This window comes from Aquila chrysaetos, chromosome 21 (assembly GCF_900496995.4).
Source record: "Aquila chrysaetos chrysaetos chromosome 21, bAquChr1.4, whole genome shotgun sequence".
NCBI classification, from domain to species: domain Eukaryota; kingdom Metazoa; phylum Chordata; class Aves; order Accipitriformes; family Accipitridae; genus Aquila; species Aquila chrysaetos.
The window spans coordinates 20,057,556-20,081,932 of NC_044024.1; the positions used below are offsets into that span (position 1 = coordinate 20,057,556).

The 24,377-nt window shown below is 40.1% G+C and overlaps 1 protein-coding gene across 6 annotated transcripts in view; it reads left to right on the forward strand.

Annotated features, from left to right (window-relative positions):
• Positions 1–24,377, forward strand: part of COL4A5 (collagen type IV alpha 5 chain) — an 88,677-nt gene that overhangs the window by 7,295 nt on the left and 57,005 nt on the right. For all 6 annotated transcript variants that reach the window (XM_029996545.2, XM_029996540.1, XM_029996542.2 and 3 more), the window contains exon 2: positions 19,420–19,479. In XM_029996545.2, the coding sequence (XP_029852405.1) occupies positions 19,420–19,479 (60 nt within the window). The remainder of the gene's footprint in view (positions 1–19,419; positions 19,480–24,377) is intronic.

Consider the following 24,377-nt stretch of genomic DNA (forward strand, 5'->3'; position numbering starts at 1 on the left):
TTGTTACCTGTATGCCATCCACAGCTGGTAGTTATATGCCTGGGAAGTCAAAGCTGCCTGTTCATCTTGTAGCACATCCCTAAATACAAATTAGGTTTCTTATACATAAACATGTGTACTGGTAATATGCATTGGTACATTGTATTTAATGAAGTGCAGTTTGGATTCTTTTGTGAACAGGAGGAAAGAAGATAACTGAGTTTCTCTTGCAACTCAAAACTTAAGAAAAATCCCTGGGCACTTGATGATAATGATGGGTTTTGAGTGATGTGTCAAGTCCTTAGTAAGGTGTTTGGAATAATCAGTTGCCTGGGTTTCATTCCCAAGCTCTGATCTGGGAAGACCATCCCTTTCCACCCTGTTACTTTGTCTGCTTAAGAGCCTCTGAAACTCTTGTGAGAAGGGTGCTGGGGTTTTTGCTTGCCTATGATGTTATAGGCTGGCAATCTTTTTCCCCTGTTATCAACTGCTTCATGCTGTTCTTATAGTAGGAGTTTTCTACTTTTCTGTCTTAATCTAGCAGGATGTCTCTTATGCTTTTTAATTTGTATACTAGTATAAACAGTGTGATGCAAAAATGGTGACTTGGAATCCAGAACTACTTAAAAGACCGGTGCCAGGTGCATTGTTTTCATTCAAGTGTGGACTTATGGGTCCTACTATTTTAATAACTACCTGTTGCTAAACCAATCAACTTTATTAAACACTTTCTGGCAATATTTCTCATCTCCATGTGTAGAAAAACTTTCTGAGTCCATATACTTCACCTTTATCCTAAACACTGTTTTCTTTGCTGTTTTCCTGATAGACATACTCTTGTCCTTTCCCTATTTTTTTTAATCAAGCTAGGGAAATTGAGTGATGATTTTGATGACATGTACTGGACTTCCTGGTATTTCTTGAGTACTCTGAAAAATGTCAAAGTTTACAGAATGTTCAGAATAGTTAATGTTATTACTCTCCTCCATTCTGGTTCCTAGCCTCTCTAACTCCTGCATTCTTGGTGAAAATAGAACAAGTGTTAGTTATTAATTATATAAAGCTGTCAAGCTTAAGCAACCATTAATTCAACACTTGTATTTGATCATTTTTTTGGCTTCACCTTGTTGGCAGTGAATGCTAATGTTCCTTCATTAAGGAAGAAATATGTTGACAACTCATGAAGAAGAGACTATCTAGCATCAGTCTGTGTCTACTAAACGCAGCATTGATTCTTCAGAAGCAAGCCTTTCTCTTTATGCACTGAAATCCTGCAGGTTTCCGATAGAGAGGAAGAAAATGACCACCCTGGGCAATGAACTGCACTCTTTTCTACACCTTGAATTAAAGTAGCAATTATTAAAAACCATAATTAAATGGCTTTAAGTAAAGCAGTGAAAACTAATGTGACCTGCAGGCAAGGCTAGGCAGGTCTTCAGCTCCCAGAAAACTTGATTTTGTGACAAGAAATGCCACTGCAAAACAATGTCTGGACGAAGGAGCTTATGAACTCAGTTTTAAAACCTTTTAAAGATAATCCTTTTTATGGGGCAGTGACTTTTCTTGAGTCAACTTACTTTGAACCAACCTGTTATACAGAATGACAGCAGAAGCCATTGTTTCTGAAAGGCAAAGTAACTTTTAGCTGTCATTCAGACAATATGAATTGACTTAATCAGAGAAAATACTTTTTCTGAATTAGCTTAAGAACACTTCTCTTCTTGATTGAACCTTAAAGGGCAAAGGTATTCAGAAGGAAAAGGAGGCTTCTTCATTGGACTGAAAAATGAGAATTTATATTGGACTTCTCGTTCTCTTTTCATCCAGTCACTGTGTAGTCAGACATGAGGACAAAACCTTGAGGTTTCTGCAAAACAATTACTCTTTTTTTAATTTTTAAGTCATTAAATATTTAAAACAACAAGGAGAGAATCTAGAGAGGATGAGAAGTTGCAAGGCTTGAGTGTTTTTTGTTTAGTCAGCTTAACTTCCAATATTTATTCAGTACTTTCTTGGTGGGGAAAGTAGTGCCATGAAAATCTCCAGAAGCTGTGCCTAGAGTCTGCCCAGGCAAACAGTGAAAACATCAATACAAAAATTGATATTTGAGTGGATGGGGTGGTTTTTGTATTTTTGACTGAAGGGAAAGTGTATATGTGGTGTCATTTTAGTTTCTGATCCAGAACGGTTATGGAAATTTATTAGCAATAGAATTGGTGACACTCCTCCACATGTGCATGCACATGCACAAAAATCTTGAAAGTATCTTTTCTGTTCTAAAAGCTTTCAAACCCTTAAAGCAATAGTAGTAACAAAGTGTTAAAACATCTACATCTAAAGTATGAATTTTTGTACCCTAAGTGAACCTAGAAAATTCCTTAACTCTAGGCTTGAATGAGAAAATGCTTGTTGGCAGGTCTAGTCATGCTCAGAAAATGTGTATTTTTAGAACATCAGCATACTGTACCTAAGAGTGAGAATAATCAAGCAGGTCTCTTTAAAGAACCTTAAATTGCTAATATACTACAGAAGTAATTGTGGACAAACAGCACTGCCAGTCATGACAGTGATGGAAATAGTACTACTTTTTTTTCTTCTTTTTAAACAGCTGGACTAAGCAAATGTGTTTAACATCAATAAGATGATGGATTGCTGTGACTGTATTGTCTTAAAATTCACTGTAAGCTTTTTAGTGACTTTTTTGTCTTGATGTCAGAAAGGATTATGTTGATAATTTTGGTAGAAGATTATTTAAGATAGTAAGGAAGACCTTAAGCTTTTTGGTGGTGTTCAGGAATATATCAGAGACAAGCTCTTAAGTTATCAAACACAGATCCTGAAATGAAATGAATGCTGTATTATCACCGGTTGCTAAAAGGGTTCAGAGGACAAATACAGAAGGTGGATGTTTAAAGTATAAAGATGAATTTCTGAATGCTAATCATTACAAATTGGTAATGAAGTCTGGAAAAAATATTCTTCAGTCAAGCAAGATTTTGCTGCACTTGAACAGCGGTTTTCATTGGTCATCATAAATATGCTGCATAAGAAGCTTCAGTTACTTGCTACAAAACACTGTCATGCTGGCTCCTGAAAGAATAAAACTGTCCAAACCAGTGTGTATATTCAAAGTGCTGTAATCTCTGGACAAATTTCTACAGCTTTTTGGCTCTCTGCTTCAGGCTGAGCATTTTATTTCATGTTTCATACTGTGATAACAGATACTGATCAAATATTTGACATACCTGATATCTGAAATATGAGCTACAGTTGTACCTTGGTAATTCTTCTAGTACTGATTCTATATTCCATTCAGCTTTGCAGAGCTGGAGACTTTTAGTAAGTTTACTGTCTTCTCCTATGCTTCACAGGAGAGAGTAAGCACAGAAAACTGTATTGGGTTTGTGGAGCAAGGTTTTTGTAGCTGGGGGGGGGGGGGGGGGGCAGGCTACAGGGGTGGCTTCTGTGAGAAGCTGCCAGAAGCTTCCCCCGTGTCTGACAGAACCAATGCCAGCCAGCTCCACGACAGACACACCACTGGTCAAGGCTGAGACTGTCAGCGATGGTAGTAGCTCCTTTGGGATAATGTGTTTAAGAAGGGGAAAAAAAACCCTGCTGCGCGACTGCAGCTGGGAGAGAGGAGTGAGAATATGTGAGAGAGAAAACCCTGCAGACACGAGGGTCAGTGAAGGAGGGGACGAGGTGCTCCAGGCGCCGGAGCAGAGATTCCCCTGCAGCCCGTGGGGAAGACCATGGTGAGGCAGGCTGTCCCCCTGCAGCCCAGGGAGGTCCACGGTGGAGCAGATATCTACCTGCAGCCTGGGGAGGAGCCCACACTGGCGGATGCCTGAAGGAGGCTGGGACCCCGTGGGAATCCTGTGCTGGAGCAGGTTCCTGGCAGGACCTGTGGACCCATGGAGAGGAGACTACGTTGGAGCAGGTTTTCTGGCAGGACTTGTGACCCTGTGGGGGACCCATGCTGGAGCAGTGTGCTCCTGAAGGTCTGCACCCTATGGAGGAGACCCACATTGGAGAAGTTTGTGGAGGACTGTCTCCCATGGCAGAGACACCCCACACTGGAGCAGGGGAAGAGAGTGAGGAGGAAGAAGAGGCAGAGACAATGTGTGATGAACTGACCGCAACCTCCATTCCCTGTCCCCCTGTGCTGCTTTGGGGGGAGGAGGTAGAGAAAAAAGGGAGTGAAGTTGAGCCTGGGAAGAAGAGGGGTGGGAGGAAGGTGGTTTTTTTGTTTTTATTTCTCATTACCCTACTCTGACTTTTGATTGGCAATAAATTAATTTCCCTGATGCGAGTCTGTTTTGGTGATTGGTGATGGTCTGTGATGGTAATTGGTGAGTGATCTCTCCCTGTCCTTATCTCAAGCCACCAGCCTTTCATTATATTTTCTCTCCCCTCTCCAGCTGAGGAGGGGAGTGATAGAGTGGCTTGGTGGGCACCTGGTGTCCAGGCAAAGTTAACCCTCCACAAAACCATTGTTGGATTTAACACTCTGAATACTTTTACTTAAATGTAGATAACAAAATTAAAAAGTGCTAAGATTCCAAGCTTGTCATTTATTGTGGAATCATAGAAAAATTTAGTCTGGAGGTATAATCCTCCTGCTCTGAAGGCTAGATTAGGTGATCTCTTGCTCAAAGCAGAGCTGTCTTTGAAGTTCTCTATTTGTTCTTCTGATAGTTGCAGACTGAAAGGACGTTGGAACAGAAGATACTGTTGCAAACCTTGCTTGGTGTAGGAGTACAGTTAAAACTTTGTGGAAATGCTCCATATTGAGTGCTTGTATCTAACCTACTGGTTACTGCAGGATCCAGAGCATATATCACAAACTTGCAGCAGGTTGTTTTCTTGGCATATGTTCAGCTCCAAATAGCACTTGTGGGAGCCGGTATACTCCCCAAACAGGGTGCCTCAGGGAATGCTTTCCCTTAGAGAAAGTGACTTTCTGTTTTGGAATGTGTACAAATGCCAGGGGCTGTTTCTTAGTCCTGCCAAGCTTCAGACTGAACTGCACCTCAAGTTTTAATAATCCTTGAGGGCTTTTTTCCTATGAATGGATGTCCTCACTGTAATTATTGTGATGGGGTGTTGGAACCATGTGTGCTGTCCTCACCTACTCCCACTTTTTTTAAACTGACAATATTTTAGTGCAATATTGCAAGGAAGACAGCTTACTGACATCCTCAGTCGTGATCAGAGAAACACCTTAACCAGATACTTCAGATACGGTTAACTTGCTACTGAGTAACCTCCAGAGAGTGACTGTGAATAAAATGAACTGCTGGAGAAAGCAGTAACTAAATTTCCATGTGTCAAAGCAAGGAGAAGCTTAATGGTACTGCTTAAGACTTCCTCTCCTCCCAAAACAAATAGTACTCATCTATTTACACAGCATCCATTGAAAGTGATGCTTTGCTTGCAAGTTCTAAGTGGATGGTATCCTTCTATTTTGAAAAAGGAATATTTGGGTTACACATTTTAATTTGTGTCTGTACTAAAGCACTGTCTGGTACACTTTTTTTTATGTACTCATATTCTGCTGAAATGTTTTTTACTGAATCTCTCAGGAGGAGTACTCCATTGTGACTTTCTTAAAATAATTTTTTATGGTTGGTGGGCTACAGAGACAAAATGCAGAAGAAATAATAAAGGCTTAGACATTGGCTTCTGTTCAAAACAAAAATATAAAGTGCATTTCCTTTTCCCTCTGCACCCTCTTCCTCTAGCATGGATCAAATTCATTTTGCCTTTCCTACTACTGATACAATGTTAATACTTCAAAAAACTTGTTGGTTTTTCAATGCTTTTTGTAAAGATCTTATCTATGGTCCTTTTAGCTAGTTCTTTGGCATGGGTTCAAAATTTTTTTTAATGTAGCAAGTCTCTGACAAGTGCAACTTAATTCGCAGGGTGTGCTTTCTGTTTAGTGATGATCAGTGCAAACCAAATGTAATGATTCTCAGGATAATGTATAGCCTCTAGAGTTAGTTTCTCTAGAGTAAGGGGGTGAAATCTATTTTTTTCTAATCAAGTTTGAGTATTTAATTCCAAGATCTGCTTGTGCTAGATAGAATGATCTATTAGCACTAGCCTGCAGCTGTCCCTTCCAGCATTTTAAAGACAATAAAATACATTCAGGCCCCCTTTTGCTTTGCCCCTGTGAAGTAGTCTGGGGGAAATTACTGTTGTCATCTTCCATATCACTATAAGGTCACTTTTTCATAGCAAGGTGCACCTTGCTGTGAAGCACCTCACTTGAAGTGACAGGTGCTCTAAGGGAGACCCTGAGCTATTGCTAGCGCATAGCCTGTGCATTAGTAAATGAACTCGAGAGGCTAACACTGAGGGCTGCTCTTCATCTGCTGAAGTTAAGTGTGCGAGTTCCTGAGCGGGCATCTGAGAGCTTACACTAAATATCCAACTTTTATCAGCTTTAGGGATTTCTGAACCCGTGTGGATAAAAGAAGAAAAGGGCCTCCCAACTCATCAGGTCCTGATGGTCGATTCTTTTGGAAGTGCCCCTGACTTACAGGGTTAGGACAATTGCTTTGTCTTCATTGCTTCCTTGTTTAACTTGGTCCTCTTCAGTGCCACTTACTTTTTCAAATTTGATTACCTTAGGCTGGAGAGTAGCTTTTTTTACTAGTATTGAGCAATACAGAGAAAGCATTGCCCATAGTGCTATCTTCAGGTATTAAAATGTGCACATAGAGTATGCTGATGCTACAGGCATAAACAAATGATAAAACAGCTTTAACTAGAAGAACCTTGGAGCTATGATACTTGGTCCAAGAACTGAAGGAGAATGGAGTTGATAATCACCTCCACCACAAAAAATCCCCCAGACGCCCACCAAGCCTTAAGTGAGTTAGGTCTTGTTCTGACAGTTAAGAGGGTGTGTACTACTTTAGATAACATCTCAATGCAAGATCACTGTGCTCAGCCTCTATTCTTTTTAGCATGTATACTTGCTTAATCTTTGGTATTAATTGAGTGCTTTCAGTAGTTTCAAAATAGACCACAGTGGGGTTGGATTAATCTGAAATGCTGTTCTATTTTGTCTCTCCTTTCTCAGAGGAAAAAGTGGATTTCTCTTCTTGTGTGGTCTGCTTCATGCACTTGACATGAAGGTGCAGTTGTCAGTGGCAAATGACTGACATCCATTAACAGGACTCAGGAATTGAAGCTTCCCCTGTTGCATATTGTATGGATGAAAGTGAGGAACAGGAGGTTTTCTGGGGAATCAGTCTGGAGCCTGTATCTTTATTCCATTTCCTTAACCAGGAAAAGATTAAAAACAGACTGCCAGAATGAGTGGTGTTATGACTATAATACTTGGCTTGCAAACATATCTGAGGCTTACAAGACTAGCTGACAGTTAGGTCTAAGTTTGTGTTACATTTGGACATGGTTATAGAAAGTGGCAACATCTAACACCTGTCACTTGGGAAAGGTCCTAAATGACTAGTAAATCTTAACCTGTAATGAGTACCATATGGCACTTCTTATTTGCAGCTGGAAAAAATCAGGAAGCCTCAAGAGGCTAGTGATTAGAGACTTGTGTGTAAAATTCAAGTAAAACTGAGACTTCCTGAAAAGCAAAGTGGCTTACTGTATACTGCCACTGACTGAATGTCAGGTACTTAATGCTTGTGTCTCAGTGCTAGTGTTAGTTGCAGAAACGTGTAACTGGACAGGGGAAGATGGAGGCATGCTTAAAATGAACCATTCCTCTGATTTGCTATGTACTTAAGGAGTTTGGTTATGGTCTATATAAAAACTAGAGGATGACTTGCATTCTGAGTTCAGCAATTAGAACTGAAATGAGCAGCATTGAAGTGTAGACTGCCTACAGAGGTGGTACAAAACTTGTCCATCTGCAAAGCCTCCCATTCCAAAACTGAAAAACCCACCAGAGTCACCTTTTTTAGGGTGTTTCTCTATTAGTGCTCTATTTAGAGGTTCATGCAGGTGCTGAACTGCCTGCTGAAGAGGGAAATGTGGTGTTTGGCATCTGTCAGTTAATGAACTTGGAGACAAAGTGGGCTAGAAACCACCTGGTAGTCTACATTCTGTCTTTAGTGCTCTTTGCTTACACTGTTTACCAGGAGGTGTACTTGCCAAATCTGAACATAGATGTTTTTTAAGATGCTGCTTCTGGATGGTAGCATAAAGGTAGCACTTAACCAGAGTTGCTATTAAAGGAAATTTTTTCAAATTCATACAGCATGATGCGGAGCTGTTTGGAAATTTGTGTTCATTAGGACAGGAGTAAAAGTACTTGGCTTCTCAGGTCTCTTCAATTTTAGCTTTGAAACTCTTGTGAGAAGGGCAGTGGAGCTTGACGTGATGATTATTTTGCTTTCTGTGTGTCGCACCCAGTAAAATATACTACACTGAAGCCCATTCTTTGTCTTGTAAGACTAACAGACCACAGAAATTTAAGAGTTTTCAGAAGTGGTGAGAACTGTCCATGCAGTTGAGTGCAAGGCTGGCAGTACTTATTAAACCAGAGTGGCAACAATCACTTTCAAAGATGGAAGGCTTTGTAGAAAATGAGAATGAGCTACTGTGAGTTGCAAGGGCTAACTCTGTTCCTTGTACTGCCTGCTTAAAGTTTCTTCATGTCCTGAAGAGTTCTCAGTCTTCGCCCTCTTAAAGCTGAGTATGGAGAAAGGGAGCAACATCTGGGATAGCAGGGAAGTTGACTGGATGCCCAGCTGGGCTCTTGCACTTTCTGTCCTCTTGTCTGGTTCAGGAATCAGATACAGAAAGATTCTGTTAGGCTGCAGTACCTCCTGTTGCGAGGGGGATCACTTCTGTGTGTATTTGCTTGTTGCTTTCACCTTAGTTGTCAAAAAAGGGCGGTGGGAACCCCTAACTTCTGGGAGGTTAAAAACTGTTTCTGTGTAAGCATCTTCCTGCTGACTTGCAGCCTCTCTGGGGCTTGCTAGGGATGAGTCCTTCCCATTTTTTTTTCTGTTTCTAGAAACTCTGATCAGCAGTTCAGGCATTTGAATAGCCTGCCCTTCTACTCCCCTTGTTTGCCAATTGAGTCTTTTGTGCAGCAGTAGCAGCTGCTGCATGGCAGGTCACTCAACCTGCCAAAATCTGTAGGTGAGTGCTTCTATAGATCTTGTCTCTGAACTTTTCTTAGGAGCTTCCAGGAAAGCAGAGAGAAATTATTCCCTGTGTTGCTCTCAGGTTTGTAAGGAGAAATCTTTATGGGCAAATAGTTACAGTTTGGGGATGAAAGTAAGTTAAATAAGCTTTTGGGTGTTAGTTCAGTAAAGAGACTCTGAGTCAGAAAGTTGTCTGTGGTTAGACTATGTCTAAGGAAAGATCTATTGCTGCAGATATTGCCTTTATTTTAACTAGAAACTACTGTGAAAGATAACCTGTACAGGGAACTGTGTGTTAAAAAGCTATAATTAGTTCAGTTTAAAGCAGTAAAATTCCATATCATTTTAGTACAAAGTAGAGGCAGAAAAATTCAATCCTCTTTATTTTTAACATAGACATCCTTGCTTAAATTTTTACGTATTCTGAAGGTGGTTATGCCAAGGTTCTCTTGCTTATATTTTTTTTTTTTAAGTAGCCCTTTAATTCCAACCAAATCATAGTAACTGTATTCTAAGAGAAAATTTATTGATCCATAAACTTTCTGTATAATCAGAACATTCATTTGGGGTGTGGTAACTAGATTTAATGGGTCTCTTACAGTTATGTTTCATGTTATTACTATAATACAAGCTATTCAGGTGTCTAAACAAGCTAGTGCTGCCCCTTAAGAGGAAAAGGAAGGGTTGTTTATCCATCAGGTGTGTCAGAATCTGTTTTTAGCTGGCCTCTGTTGTGTTCTCATTCACAGTGGCCAGAACTGTGGCTACTACAGTGAAGAGCTTCCTCTGCAAGTCTGAACAGATCTTGTATTGTGCAGACTTCAAAGAAAGATAATGCCTCAAGGTGTAACAGGTTAAATTACATGTCAGAAGTTACCTTACTTCAGAAAAAAAAAAAAGTTGGTCAAGAACTTCTGCAAACATGTTTTGACTCTTACATTTTAGACCATGAAGCTTACTCTTAGTATCTTGAGCTAGGTAAATTGAGGGAAATGATTACTTAAAAGGGTATGTAATAATCTTTTAATTCAGATTCTGCTTTAGAAATGTTACTGCTCATAAATACTTCAGTGAGAAAAGAATGGCCATTTGGATTATGGAGCTGTGATGGCTTTGCTGCCATAGTTGACTTCACACATATTTGAGTAATAAACAGTTATCTGCAGACTTGTACTCTTGTTAAGCCTAAAGATCATGTATGTGAAATCATGATTAGAAGTCACAATAAATAGCAGCTTTAACTCTGCTTGTCAAATCCTCACAAAACCTCTTGGTTCTTGGTTATATTCATGTCCAGGCAAGTGAAAGGAAACTCAACTTGCTGAAGATAAGTGGTGAAATCTCTGACCTGGATGCATAGTAAATCCTTAGCTAGATAACTGTGCAGGTGTTTCGTTACACAGATCTTGGCAAAATAATAAATCTGAGTATGTTCTTCAGGACCACCGCCAAAATAAAGCTTGATCTCTGTCTGCTTGGAACTGAAAGGCTGAATTTCTTTTCCGTTATATATAGAGGTATGAATAATTGAATTTGAGACTTTTGCATGTTTACAGCAGAAAGAGTACTGTAGTCTTCCTCCTAGGGCAAAGGCATTTGTAACTGATGCTTTTCTGTGTGTTGAATTCACTGATTTTAATCGGAGTGAATTTCTAACAGCAGAGTCAGTCTCTATACTGATAGAATTTTCCAATGTTCATGCTCCCTTTTTCTCTAAAGTTAAAACATTCTTATGTTGCTGACTGGTAAGCTGTCATATTTGAATGCAGCAGGTGATGTTAGTAGCATTTAGGCAAGTCCTGTAGCAGCTAGAATAACTATGTGAGGTGCAGGATTTGTCCACTGTGTATAAGCTTCATTCTAGGAATAGGTCTTCCACAGTTGTCCAACAAGTAGTTGCAGTATCTACTGTGAAAATTCTCTTCTACCAACCTGAAATTGTGAACAAGGGCAAATGATAAGATGTTGCAATTCCGCTTGGAAATAAGCAGTGTCCACAGTTTCATGAACTACAAAACACTGTTAAACTGCTGCTCAGCAGTAAAGTTCCATGTATTTGAGCTAATCTAGATATTGTAGGGGTTCCAGGAAATAAACTTTATTTTACCAGTTATGTCGTCTAGAGACAGACTTGGTGAATTGTGAAGTCCTATTTCATTGTTTTCTGGACTAGAAGACTTTAAAACCATGGATTTTAGCCTAACTAACACTTCCATTGTTTCTAACCCCTATCCCCCTTCCTCTTTGGCAATAAAAACCTGGTGGGGGGTGATGTGGGGTCAATGGCTTGATGTCCGAGTGGTGACCAGTGACGAGAGGCATTCCTCAGGGATCGGTATTGGGACTGGTGCTGTTTAACATCTTGGTCAGCCACACGGACCGTGGGATTGAGCGCACCCTCAGCAAGTCTGCCGATAACACCAAGCTGTGCGGTGCGGTCAATGTGCTGGAGGGAAGGGGTGCCATCCCGAGGGACCTTGACAGGCTTGAGAGGTGGGCCTGTGCGAACTTCATGAAGTTCAACAAGGCCAAGTGCAAGGTCCTGCACCTGAGCTGGGGCAATCCCAGGCACAAATACGGGCTGGGCGATGAGTGGATTGAGAGCAGCCCTGCGGAGAAGGACTTGGGGGTATTAGTGGATGAAAAACTGAATGTGACCTGTCAATGTGCGCTCACAGCCAAGAAAGCAAATCGCATTCCGGGCTGCATCAAAAGAAGTGTGGCTAGCAGGTTGAGGGAGGTGATTCTGCACCTCTACTCTGCTCTGGTGAGACCCCACCTGCAGTACCATGTCCAGATCTGGAGCCCCCAGCACAGGAATGACATGGACCTGCTCAATCAGAGGGCTGGAGCACCTCCCCTGTGAGGACAGGCTGAGAGAGTTGGGGTTGTTTAGCCTGAGAAGAGAAGGCTCCAGGGAGACCTTATAGCAGCCTTCCAGTACTTGCTGGGGGCCTACAGGAAAGATGGAGAGGGACTTTTGACAAGGGCATGTAGTGACAGGACAAGGGGTAATGGCTTTAAAGTGAAAGAGGGTAGATTTAGATTAGATGTAAGGAAGAAGTTCTTTACTGTGAGGGTGGTGAGGCACTGGAACAGGTTGCCCGGAGAGGTTGTGGATGCCCCATCCCTGGCAGTGTTCAAGGCCAGGTTGGATGGGGCTTTGAGCAACCTGGTCTGGTGGAAGGTGTCCCTGCCCATGGCAGGGGGGTTGAACTAGATGTTCCTTAAGGTCCCTTCTAACCCAAACCATTCTATGAGTCTATGCATGCTGTGCAACAACTTGAGGGGTTTAATGTACCTGTAGTTCTTTCGACACTGGGCTTGGTGGTTTGATGTGGCACTCTATCAGAAGGCAAGACTCAATGTTTCGTTCAGCTTTTTTTTCTTTTCTTTGCTCTCCAAAGAAAGTAGTACTGTGTTAATTTTATTACCTGATTAGCTTGCTAACAAGAATAGCTGGTCGTGTGATGCTGGTAAGTACTGAAGGGAGGGACCTGAGGTGCTTAATAATTAATCTAAAGCTTACTGTTAGGAGCAAGTGCTTCTTCAGAAGGAAAGGAAAAAATAAAGCCGGAAGTGTTTAGTCTACCATGAGTCCATCCTGAAGTTGAGATTATACCTTTGAATAACAGTAATTCATTGCCTCAGTAGCTGTGTACAGTTAAGCCTGATGCAGGTAGTAGAATGACTCATAAGGACATCAGCCTTGCAGAAGCACTTCTGTTACTCATATCTGTGAAAAAGTGTATGGGATTGAATTGCAAGTTTCAGGTTTAAGAACTTTTAGGGGAGACAGGCTGTGTGCTGTAGGGAAGCCCTCAAAGACGAATTGCTTTTGAATGGGTTTTATGACTGGTTCTTCCTTTGACCATTCTAGTGAATGGGAGCCTTAGTAAAACCAAACTATCAAAAGGCTTGATTATATGTATTCAAATAAATCATAGTGAAGTCATTAGAAAAAAAATATGGGAACATACAAATACAGGACACAAACAGCAATTGCTGGATAGTGTGACTTGAGTGCATATTTTTCTAGTCTTTGCTGCTTGCTCTCTGCTCCTCCCTCACAAACTGTGGAGTATTGTTCTACAGTTCTGTTATGCTCCTGTAATCAGAGTGTGTCACAGAGTTTTAAATTTGCTTTAAAATTCTGGCCAACTTCTCCTAGGCAGAATTTATTTCGGTGATTTCTGTGCATCTTTTCCCTGCTGGAGGGAAATTTTCTCACCTGTTGAGGTAGCTTACAATGTTGTGGTGTCAAATAACTCTCTGGTTCCCTTCAGAACAACATCTGTTTATGAAGCTGGTGTGTGCATGTTAATCCCAACAGATGTTGCATGCTGAAGCTTGGTGATCATTTAAATCTCTAAGGGAGTCTTAATATGTTACAGGCTACACCAGCATTTAAAATCAGTGGCTGTACAAAGTCAGTTTTTGATCTTACTTGACCTTTTGCTGCCACCAGAACTGAACTGTCAAGAAAAGCATGTAGTCTGTCAGTACAAACTGCATTGCTGGATAGGTTCAGTAATGTCGCTGTGCTTCTCTAGAAATGAGAGGGGTTATCAAACAGGAAATTCTGGATTCATGATAAAATAGTATGAAAGGAAGATGTTGGAGTAAAGAAAATGCTCAGTCTGTAAATGTTCAGACTGTCTCTTGTTTCTTTCTCTTATCCAACTGTCTGATATCTGGATTGAGAATTCATTTGTGAGCAACTTGGGTCATGTCAAAACTCTTCTGACAGTTTGCAAAGGCATCTTACAGATTCACCTACTGTGCTTCTGTAAGAAGTTGCACCTCTTTCTCTTGATCATTAATTTCTAATTTGCAAATTTCAAGCTCTGTGACTGGCTTCCCTCCCTATCCCTGTAATCTTTCCCATGGAAAGAGTATTAAAATATTGTTAAACTCCTATATGTTCAAGTACTGATACTTTATTTAAGTACTAATGCATACTTTAGTTTGGGGTTTTAGGTATTTCCTACACCCCTCCCTACACACACACGATTAACTGTTTGGTTTCCCTGCAGCTGTGTGTATGTAATGGTAAATCACTTCTGAAGCTCAACTAAATTTCACAACTAAACCTTTTAGGCAGCTAATGTATTGCTTAAACTGTGCTGTGTTACTTCGATTCTGACAGACTGAGATGTACAGTCAGGCTAACCTACCTGAAGCCATTAACCAGTCCTCTCTAACTTTTATTATCTTGCTCTTAGTAATCAATAAAAGAGATTGCCTTTCCCCTTCACAGTTGTAGGAATTACCAAGCTGCTGTTCTCTCCAGGAACAGCGTTCATCTACCTGGCGGCTTTTAGAAATATTTTGTCCAATACTGTTGTGAATGGCAGCTGGGAGGCGAGGAGGGAGTGGAATATGCTGAAATTGCCTTGTAACTGACATCTCTAGGCCTGATGAGAAAGGGGGGGAATGTGCCCAATACATAAGGCAGGCTTCTAGCCAAAACAAATTTTTGAGGATAACTTCGGCTTATTCATTTCACTGAGCTGACTGTAACAAACCTGTGGCCAAGAGTGAGAAGTGACTTTGATTTCAAATGTTTACTTCTTTCTTTAACCTGAAAAACAAACAAAAAACATTCTGTTGGTGGCATAAAGCAGTTTTCCTCAGTCCATGTAAGACACAAAAGACTGAGCTTGTTCTGGAAGAATTATCCTTTGACCAGTAAACCAATACCATCCCTTCTTTTATATACTAATGAAAAGAACTTGCTCTCCACACATGGATTCAATGGGGTAGAAGCTGTCAGGAAAATCCAATGAAAGGATTAGCTAAACTCAAATAGATTAATTAGAGCCCTTGATTTTGTCTTGCTATGCAAAAGTCACAGCAAAGGAGATGGCAGTGATAGTGAGTTCATCTTCACAGGTACATGGTGGGGACTGGGGGCAGGCAACAGGAATACTGTAGGTAAGAGGCAAATATGACCAGTTTCAGTCTTTTTCTTAAAAGCTGCCTTGATTCCTTATCCATCTTTGTGTAGTTGAAAGATTTTAATAGGCACAGAGATTGTGACCAGCTCCTTATGATCAAGCCACAACTCACTATTATATCCAGTATTTATCATCTTCCCTGTCACATAAGACAATGTGTCCTACTGGCCAGAGCTAGGAATTGAACTACTCCTGAAGGCTTCTGGCCGCCTAATACAAGGCAGGTGACTTGTTCAGTTCCCTAACCTGTAACAAATGTACCAAGCGTAACTCAGCGTTCCACTGAGGTTGGGAGTCGTTTACTTTTCCACGTCTGAAAACCTGGTAAGTCACCTAATTTTCAGAACTAGTGATGGTTAAGCTGTTACTAAGGGCAAACTACTGATAGTAACCATCTAAATCTTGCTCTTAATGTAGATTTTTCTATGCTTGAAACATTGTAGTCATTGTATATGCTTGCTTTGTTTGATTGAGGTGTAGATAACTTACTGCTCATGTGCAGGAGAAATTCCAAGTGTTGCTATGCATAGTATGGAGCCTGGATTTTCTTTGCATTAATATGAGATACAGAATTAAATCTGTGACATCAGAAATCTCTAGCCTGTGGCTGCTGAGTGGCTTTCAAACTTGTACTAGCTTGTTATGCAGTATGCATTCTCCTGTAGCACAATTTTTGTGCCTGCTTTCCCAAGTAAAACAGGCCTTGAGATTATTGAAAAGTCTAAACAAGAAGAAAGTTTTCACTTAGAATAGGTCATTTAGCTTTTTTTTTTTTTGCTGCGCCAACATGTTTTACCTTATGTTGTTTTTTATGCTGTACTGCAATATGACCCATAAGTGGCATGAATTGATCTTGATATAGTACGAATTCTCAGGGCTTTTTCTTTTCAAACTGTTTAGTTAAAAGAAAAAAAAAAAACAAAACCCACTTAATTTGGTGGGGATACAAGTTGATGCAAATAAGGAACACAATCTACCAAATACAGCTTTTGTACAGGAAGATAAGTGACTCTGCTGAGGGAATACTTCTTGATAAGCTTGTGGGTGAATAGATCTTCCCCGGATTAGACTTCTCTTAGCTTCCCTTCACTGCTGTCTGGGAAAGACCATGTTCCCTTCCTCCAACTAATGCATCTGAACTGGATATCCAAAACCATCTGTCAAAAAGTGTTCAGTGAGTACACCTGACTCTTCAAGACAGGCTAATTGTGTATGTTAAGAGGCTGCTCAAAGTGTAAGCAATCCAGTCTGAATATATAAATGACTTTGGAAGACAGTCACAGGTTTAAAAAAAACCCAACTATGTTGATTAAATCAATGCACTTTTTTCCTTAAACTACAAATAGAATAAGGGAGAGAAACACTTTCTTCAAAAACTTGATACAGGAAGATTTAGACTCATCTTAAAAACTTTTTTTTTTTTTTTTAATGCCACAGAATTGGGAAGGATACACTTTATCATTCAGCATCATATCCACCATTATTTACTGCCAGCATATGCAGGAAAGGTACTCCTTTGTCAGCTCTTTCAAAATCGGCAAAAGTAAGTCCCTGATTCTAAACAAACTGACTTAAAGATCACTTCTCTCTTTGCTTTATTTTGGGACACCCAGAGTTGAGAAGCTTGGTGTATGGGGATGTGCTGGGAATTGAGAGAAAAAGGTTTCAGGGGAGAGGGTGAATCTTATGGCTGTCTTCTTGCTACTTAAGAAGGTGTAGCAAAGAAGGAGCCAGGCTCCTTTCATCCTGCATGGGGTAAGAGGCAATGGATCCAAGTTGCAGCATAGGGAATTCTGGTGAGATTTTGGGGGGGGGGAAGCTTCACCATGAAGGTAGTCAGACACCAGATCAAGGGCCTAGAGAGGCTGTGGGATCTCCATCACTGTAGTTACTCAACATGCAACTGGACAGCTGTGCAACCTGCCCTAAGTTGCCCAGCTTTGAGTGATTCCTTCCATACCAAATTATTCCATGATTCCATTTTCTCTATTAATTGGATCTATTTTGTGTAGTCTTGATGCTGACAGGATCACCATTGAAAATGTGTTAGCACTGCCAAATGCGTTAGCAAAACAATGTAGTTTTCTGCAGTTTTACTGTAAAGATATGGTAGCAAAGGGCAGAGACTCTTGAGTTTCACTGTCTAAAAACTCACCTTTACAAAAGTGTGTACATCTAACTTGTTTTGTGAAGGGGCAATGTAATCTCAAGCCATCATTTTCCCCCTCTAGCTTCCTTTCTCCGTGTTTACCCCAGCAGTTATCTTATACCTGAAAACTTAGGAAATTTCTATTAGAAACATCATCTGGAAGCTGTGAGGAAGACTAAATGAGTCTCTTCTGTAACCTAAATAAATCCTCCTTCTGCTGTGTAAGATCTTGATCATGCTTTCCATGTGTGTGTTATTTTAGCCTATGTGTGTTTTACCACTGCATGGCTTTTGGTGGTTTTAAATGAGTACTAATTTACTTTATTTTTCCTCCCCCTGCCTCTTGGAGGCAGCAAAGATTTTCATGTAGCTCTTTCTGTGCTATCTTTGTAATAAGAAACCAGCGCTGCTGCACAGTGTGCTAGGTAACTTGCTATTTCTTTGTGTTAGGCTTGTACTGTGAGGCAAGGGAATATTGCATGTAACTAAGGTTAATCCCTTTTAAATGAAGCTTTGTTAACAAGATTAATCCTAAAACTGGTTCACAAGGAACTTGCTTTTTTAAAGTCCCCTTTTAAAAGTGTAAAGGATCTGATACCAAATTCACAGGATAACTTGGATTGACGGGGGACATCAGAAGGGCATCTAGCCAAACATCCTGCTCCAAACAAGGTCAGTTATAAGGTCAGGCCAGGTTCCTCAGGGCTTTGTCCAGTCTGATATTTGAAAACCTGAACTGGCTGATAAGGTTCAATTTCACTTTCGGAAATGGCTCAATACCTCCCCATTAACTAAGAATTTTGAGTTCTTATATATGTCAAATCAAGAAACTGATTACAAAAGCCAAATGGAAGATTTGGAGAGATGCCCTAGTCTTGTCATGTAGCACTACTGCTGTACTTAAAGCTCTGCCTTTTGCTACAAGATGCTTTAGTTGATCCTGGGTTTGTGTAGCTCCAGGTGAATTAAGCTACTTCTGTGTTTTCAGTCTGATGCTTGGTAGTGTGTTTAGGCTAAGAGCCAGAACATTCGTAATGCCAGATAGGTTGATGGGTCATGTCTTTAAATGCTTCTGTGATAACGAAGACTAGAATTCAAGTGTGGGTGTACTTTAGATCTGACACACCAAATGGTTTCCTACTTGATTGAAACTTTGTACATAATGTTCTCTGTCGACTACTGGGGGGAGGACCCCAAAAGCTCAGCTTTTCAAACTTTCAGAGTATGTGCTGTATTTTTTTAATACAATGCCGCACCTGTTCTCAGAAAAAGTTAAACCCTAAAGTATTTCAGGTAGCGTTATCTTCTAATGTCGGTCATGGTTTTTAATTATAAAGAAGTTTGAAAATTGATGACCTTGTGTATTATGTAGAGGCATTCTACAAAAAAAACCCCACATTTATTCTAGAAATCTCACTTCTGTAAACATATCTGCTTATCTCTGAAATCAACACAGAGCTCTGATGAGTATCCCATGTTGGGGTGGGAGTGAAAGAATATAAACTAACTAAGTGTGGTATGGAAAGGCTACCTAACTTGGATCTCCTTTGTGAGTCAAGCTTCCATATCTCCCTCCTCTGACCCCTTAATATATGGCTGTCACTCCCCTTATGCTAAAGACTGTTGTAACTGAGTTGTCATGCTTTGTGATGGAGTGTGAATGCAGCTAGATAAAATCTAGGGTTTTTTAAAAACCTTTTCTCAATAATTGAGCTGGGGGGGGGGGGGAATTAATTGTGTAGTAAGTATTTTTCCAATAACTATCACAAATATGCTCGTAAGTTTCAGGCTTGGTTAAACTCTTTGTGCAAAACCTGACATCTACTGGTGGGAACCATAATTGGACTCTTCTCAGTGTGGAGTCATGTGCTGAAGAGCCTGTTTTATTGAAGTTCTGGCCCTTTGGCCATAGGTGTTGTGTTGTACCTTACCTTAGAGTAAATGATGTTTAAGCATAAATTTAAAAGTCTAAAATTTCCAGGAAACTGTAATATACTTATGTACAAGCATAGGTATTAATAAAGATGATTGAACTTACCGTTAACTGTATCTACTTTGAATGCATGTATAGCAGCTAGATGACAAACTCTGTAGGCTTACATTTTAGACTAACTTTTGTAATAGTATTAAAGAGTTCATATAGTCTTATGCTGATTAAAAACATCCAGTTTTATTTCTTATGTCTTTAAAGGCTTGCCATGGATGTACATCTTTATCCAAATGTGACTGCAGTGGAGTAAAAGGTGAAAAGGTAAATATATGTTTTTGGGGTTTTTTTTTAATTTATTTACTGGCAGACCAACACACAAACCACTGAGCCATATGCCAGCTTCAGATAACTGAAGCTTATGGATGACAGCTTTTGTTTCTTGCTTATGTCTTATTTTCTTTGACCGTAGTGTGGCTGTGCACCAAAGGGCATAGCTGTTATAACAACTTCAGGTATTCAGTCAGACCAACTGGTCCATCTGATGGTGTACAGAATTTCATATCATTATTTGCTCAAGAATGGTGAATGATGGCACAAATTTCTCCAGCTATGTAGGAGTGAAAAACAGAAAAGACACAAATTGTAGTAAAATAGAAAGAATTCCTATTTACTGCCAAGGCCTGCCTACACTAGTTAGTGTGGACAAGCTAAGGTGTGGATTGTACAATAATGGCTATGCTAGTAATGCTTCAGTGGTAATTTAAAGCCAGAGTGAGTGTCGATTGCTTTCCCACTTTCCTTGCATTGCCTGCTCGTAAGTAGTTGATATTTAACTAATGTGCTCTGAACTTGGACTTTTTCTTACCTCATAGCTTGTATAGCTGTATACTAAGATGATTGCTGTTGCTGTGCAGATGCTCAGCTGGACTGTGAAAGTGACAATTCAGATCCAACTTTCCCAACATACATAGCTACCACCCAAGTAAGCAGCTAGTTAATGGCCAAACATGTATTCTCAGATCATGCAGAGTAAAAACCATCCCCAACCCAGAAATAACCCTGTGTGGTTCATCAGTGCAACAGGCTGTTTTGGGCTGCCCAGTGTCCTAAGGCCAAGAGATGCATGTTGATGTCTTGGAGTTTTCCTGCTTCCATGCACCTTTGACTTCCAGTCTCACTGCCCGAGTTCAATATATCTGTGCAGTACTTCATGTTTCTATCACCATTATTTCTTATTGTTTTACAATTTTTTCCTTTGAGGAAATTATGGGAGCCCAGCATTTCTTCTAGTTGCAATGCAAGGTAGATACACAGCTCAGTACTTGCCTGAATCAAACCTTTTCTCAAGTGTGGGAGCCTAGCTGTAAGTTAATTGTGGTTAAATAGTTCCCATGTAACTGATGTTGTCACAAGGAATGAATGGGATGTGATTACTGCAAGGGGGAGAGACTGCCTGAAACACTTCCACTCTTAGTCTTGTAAACAGTTTGCTTGAGATACAGTGGAGTCTTCTTAAAGATGTGAACTGATAACAAAGAGTTTGATAAGCCTGTCTTATCAAACCACTTAACCTATCTTAGCAAGGTTCTAGAAGGCCTTTAGTGCTCTAGATTAATTTTTGACACATTTCAGAGGTGATTTTTGACATTGCATAAACAAGTGTAACCTCAAATGAACGAAAGTAATGCAAAAATAATCAGTCACTGCATTGGCACTATAATGTGCTGATGCAGAATTTTACTATTGGCTGAGGTTAAACAAGGCAGGCGTCCAAAATTCAGAGTAATTCTTGGTGCCACACCTGCCATCCAGATAGCTACAGACAGATGAGGTCATTCCTTGGCATTTTGCTTTTAGTTCATCAAGTATATTCCCAATTTACATACCTAGTGAAGAACAGTATCCCCTTGATAGCAAGCTTTCTGAGTTAGATTTGGTTAGCCAAAACATGAACCTGGTTGATGCTTTCCTATAGGATCTTCAAATGCAGGTGGCCAAACCAAATGTATCTTAACGCTAGTCACAGGACTATTTCAGGTTTAGTTTGAAGGCACTTAAGCATTAGTCTTACATTCCCAATACAATCATAGCAGGTACAACTTTGGAGAACCTTTCTGTAATTCTAAGTTGTCCTTTTTCTGGACTAGTCACAGCTGTTTTGTGAATTCAGTGGGCAAATGGGTATTGACTGGCTAGTGTGGATGAGGAAAACCTAGAAGTAAATCTTCTGGCTTTCTAAGTAAAATCAAGTAATTATTTTCTCCCAGTGATTCAGCTTTCTCTTTATACTACTGTTACACATGCAGGGACCATGACCCACTCAATACATTCCAGTCATTTAATGAAATTGAGATAGTCACCTTTCTCTGGTAAAGAATATTTTGGGACTGTTTGTTTGGAGTCAGAGGATGCTTTTTGACCAAATACAGTCAACAACTGGAGCATATGAGCCTTGTTCAAGATCAAGCTCTCAAGTGTCATGATGTATGGTGTGTTTTGTTTCTACTCCTCCAGACTATCCTAGCCAATTGTTAATGAGAACTGCACAGGAGAAACACTTCCACATTTAGTTTCCAACCTTTGTTGGCCTTTTCTGGAGTGAATTATAGCAAGTCTTGAGCAGAAGAGTGAGAAGCCTGATAATCTTTTGTGAAAAGGAAGAGGGGAAAGAAAAAAAGTCTCCAGTAAAACAGGCATAACATCAGACAAATATTTATATAATGTTTCTGCATCTTCCTGGAAAATTCTTGGGGGGCTGCAAATTGATCAGTGTAAACTTTTAATAAAATGTAAATAAATAAATAAATAAAACCACACAAGGGAAAACAGAGCTTCACCTATGGTAAGACTGCTTTCTTTTTTCTCTTTTTTTTTTTTTTTTTTTTTTTTTTTTTTGTATGTCTGAGCCCTCTTAGGGAAGGGGGGGTGCCTGAGACTTCCACTTATTAAACTGGTAGATCTAAGTCAACTTTCCATCCTTAGAATGGAAGATTCACTTCAAAATCTGGGAACTGTGATTCGTTTTCCACCTAAATCAAGGTAAACACAGCATAATCCTGAGGCATGCCAGAGGTTTTTCTGTGGGGTGGTTTGGTTTTTTTTGGTTTTTTTTTTCTTTTAGACAGCCCTTCTGAAGCTTGCAGACCATCATGTACCTTATGTAAAGGAACAATGAAAAAATAAAGCCCATATTTCTTAAGTATGATGTGTTGCTAGTGGAACTGGTTTTGATCATATATGCACACACCCCATTATGTTAGTTGCCCTATAATTACAAAGCCCTAGGTATTTGATGCATTGATGGATTCAGCAGTTCAGCTCTGGGGAACCACAAGAGTTCTGTCACTGACATCCATAATGCTTTCTCTTATAAATTCTTTGGGTTTTTACAGCCTTAAACTCTTTCTAGTCTTGTACTACTGCGAGACATCAAGAGCTATCTTCAGATGATTAGGTTGATCCATCACAGTCTACCACTTACTTACACATTTGATGTAAGCTTCCAAACCTGATACTATCTTCAACCAGCTTTCTTGCAAATACTATCTTTATTCCAGGAGAGTGTAAACTGCTGCTACCACAAGAAGTTTCAGGCTTTTGCTTTGTATTTGATACTTGACATGGTGTTTCTAATTCCTTCTCCAGTGACCTCTGAACCAGGAGTCAAACTCTATAGCCCCTTGCCTAATTGGTGTATGAAGAGCATTAGACAAGGAGCTGTTTAAATAATCTCCCTCTTTGATTTTTCCCATTGAGAGTGTGACAAGGTACTTGTAGAATGACTGGAAGTCAGGAGTATGGAACCTAGTTCTGTATTGGGAAGACAGGAAAAGCCTTGTCAAATGCATTCAGCTGAGCCCTGCGCTTCTGTTCCACTGTGTTTTACTTCTGGCCTGAAACCAGCTTCTGCATCCAAGTCGCTGTCCACTTGCATTAAGTCAACTAAGAAGTGCTGCTTTGTTCAGCTTAGCAGAGCCTAATGCGTTCCTTTTGAGACTCAGAAGTAGCCTTCTTCCTAAGCATCCTAGCATTCCCTTCAGGATATCCAAATTTTAACAGATCAGGTAAAGTAATACAAACTGAACTGTAACAAATAGGAAAACTATTTTCTTGTCTTGGCCTTGGAGAGCCACAGCTCATATTTAACTGCTTCCACACTGCCAGTGATTCTTGTTTAACTCTGCCTCTGCCTTGAGCCCTTATAGCATCAGTAGCATGTTATCTGTTGGAGAATCAAAGCACTGTAAGCTGCTTTTTTTTTTTTTTTTTTTTTTTGAAATCCATAGTAACATAGCTGACAAAAATTGGTGCACTAAAGTTTTCTTCCTTTGCTTAGGCCCACCTTACTAAACTTAAATATAAATGAGTAGGGTAAAATTCAAATATGTCTAAAATGGTATAATGAAGACGTAGGAGGAATTTACTAGAGAAGTCAGTAAAAATTGACTGCAGCTGGGAGCCAGTGTGCTGCTACTCACAGTAAGCTGCTCAGTAGTGAACTGGATCTGTAAAGAATATTAAAACTGAAGTAAATGATTAAAGTGCTACATACAGGTGCTTGTAAGAATTGCTCTCACTTTTCAAGTGGAAGAGAAGTGTATAATTGCTTTTTACTTAAGGAACTGGATTATGATTGGGTTTTAAATATTGCTCAGCACTTTTGAGATTAACCTGCTTTAATGCTTAAAAGCTAGTTCATGAGTAAAAGCTAGTTAAAGAAATAAACACAGCTGACACTGCACATGAAGCAATTCCTAAGATAAACCAGTAAGACTTGTAGATTATTGGGCTGGTTTTACCTCAGCTGAAAACAAGATCCAAATATGCTGATAAGATCAGCTCTACAGAGACTGGAGTGGAGGAGAGGGGTGGTACTGAATCTCAGCTGCTCCAGCTGATGAAGACTGAGGGCCAAGGGCTACAGCAGGCAAGCTGCATGCATCTTAGTCACTAAGAGGGCATGTACCCCAAGACTACTGTGGTTTTGCTTTAAAGTGGTAGTGCATGCTGCTGCTGAAATAGGCTTTCATACCTTCCCTTAGCTAGGTATTCCAATTCCTCCTCCGGAGCTTGTGTGGCCATGTTCAGAGCTGTCAGTAAACTGATCTCACTGAAAATAAGTTTCTTTGTAAACTAGGTTAGTTTTCAGCTTGGTCAGTTCCTCCATGCAAGTTGTGTTGCAGCACAACTATTTGTGATAGAAACATGTGGCTTAAGGT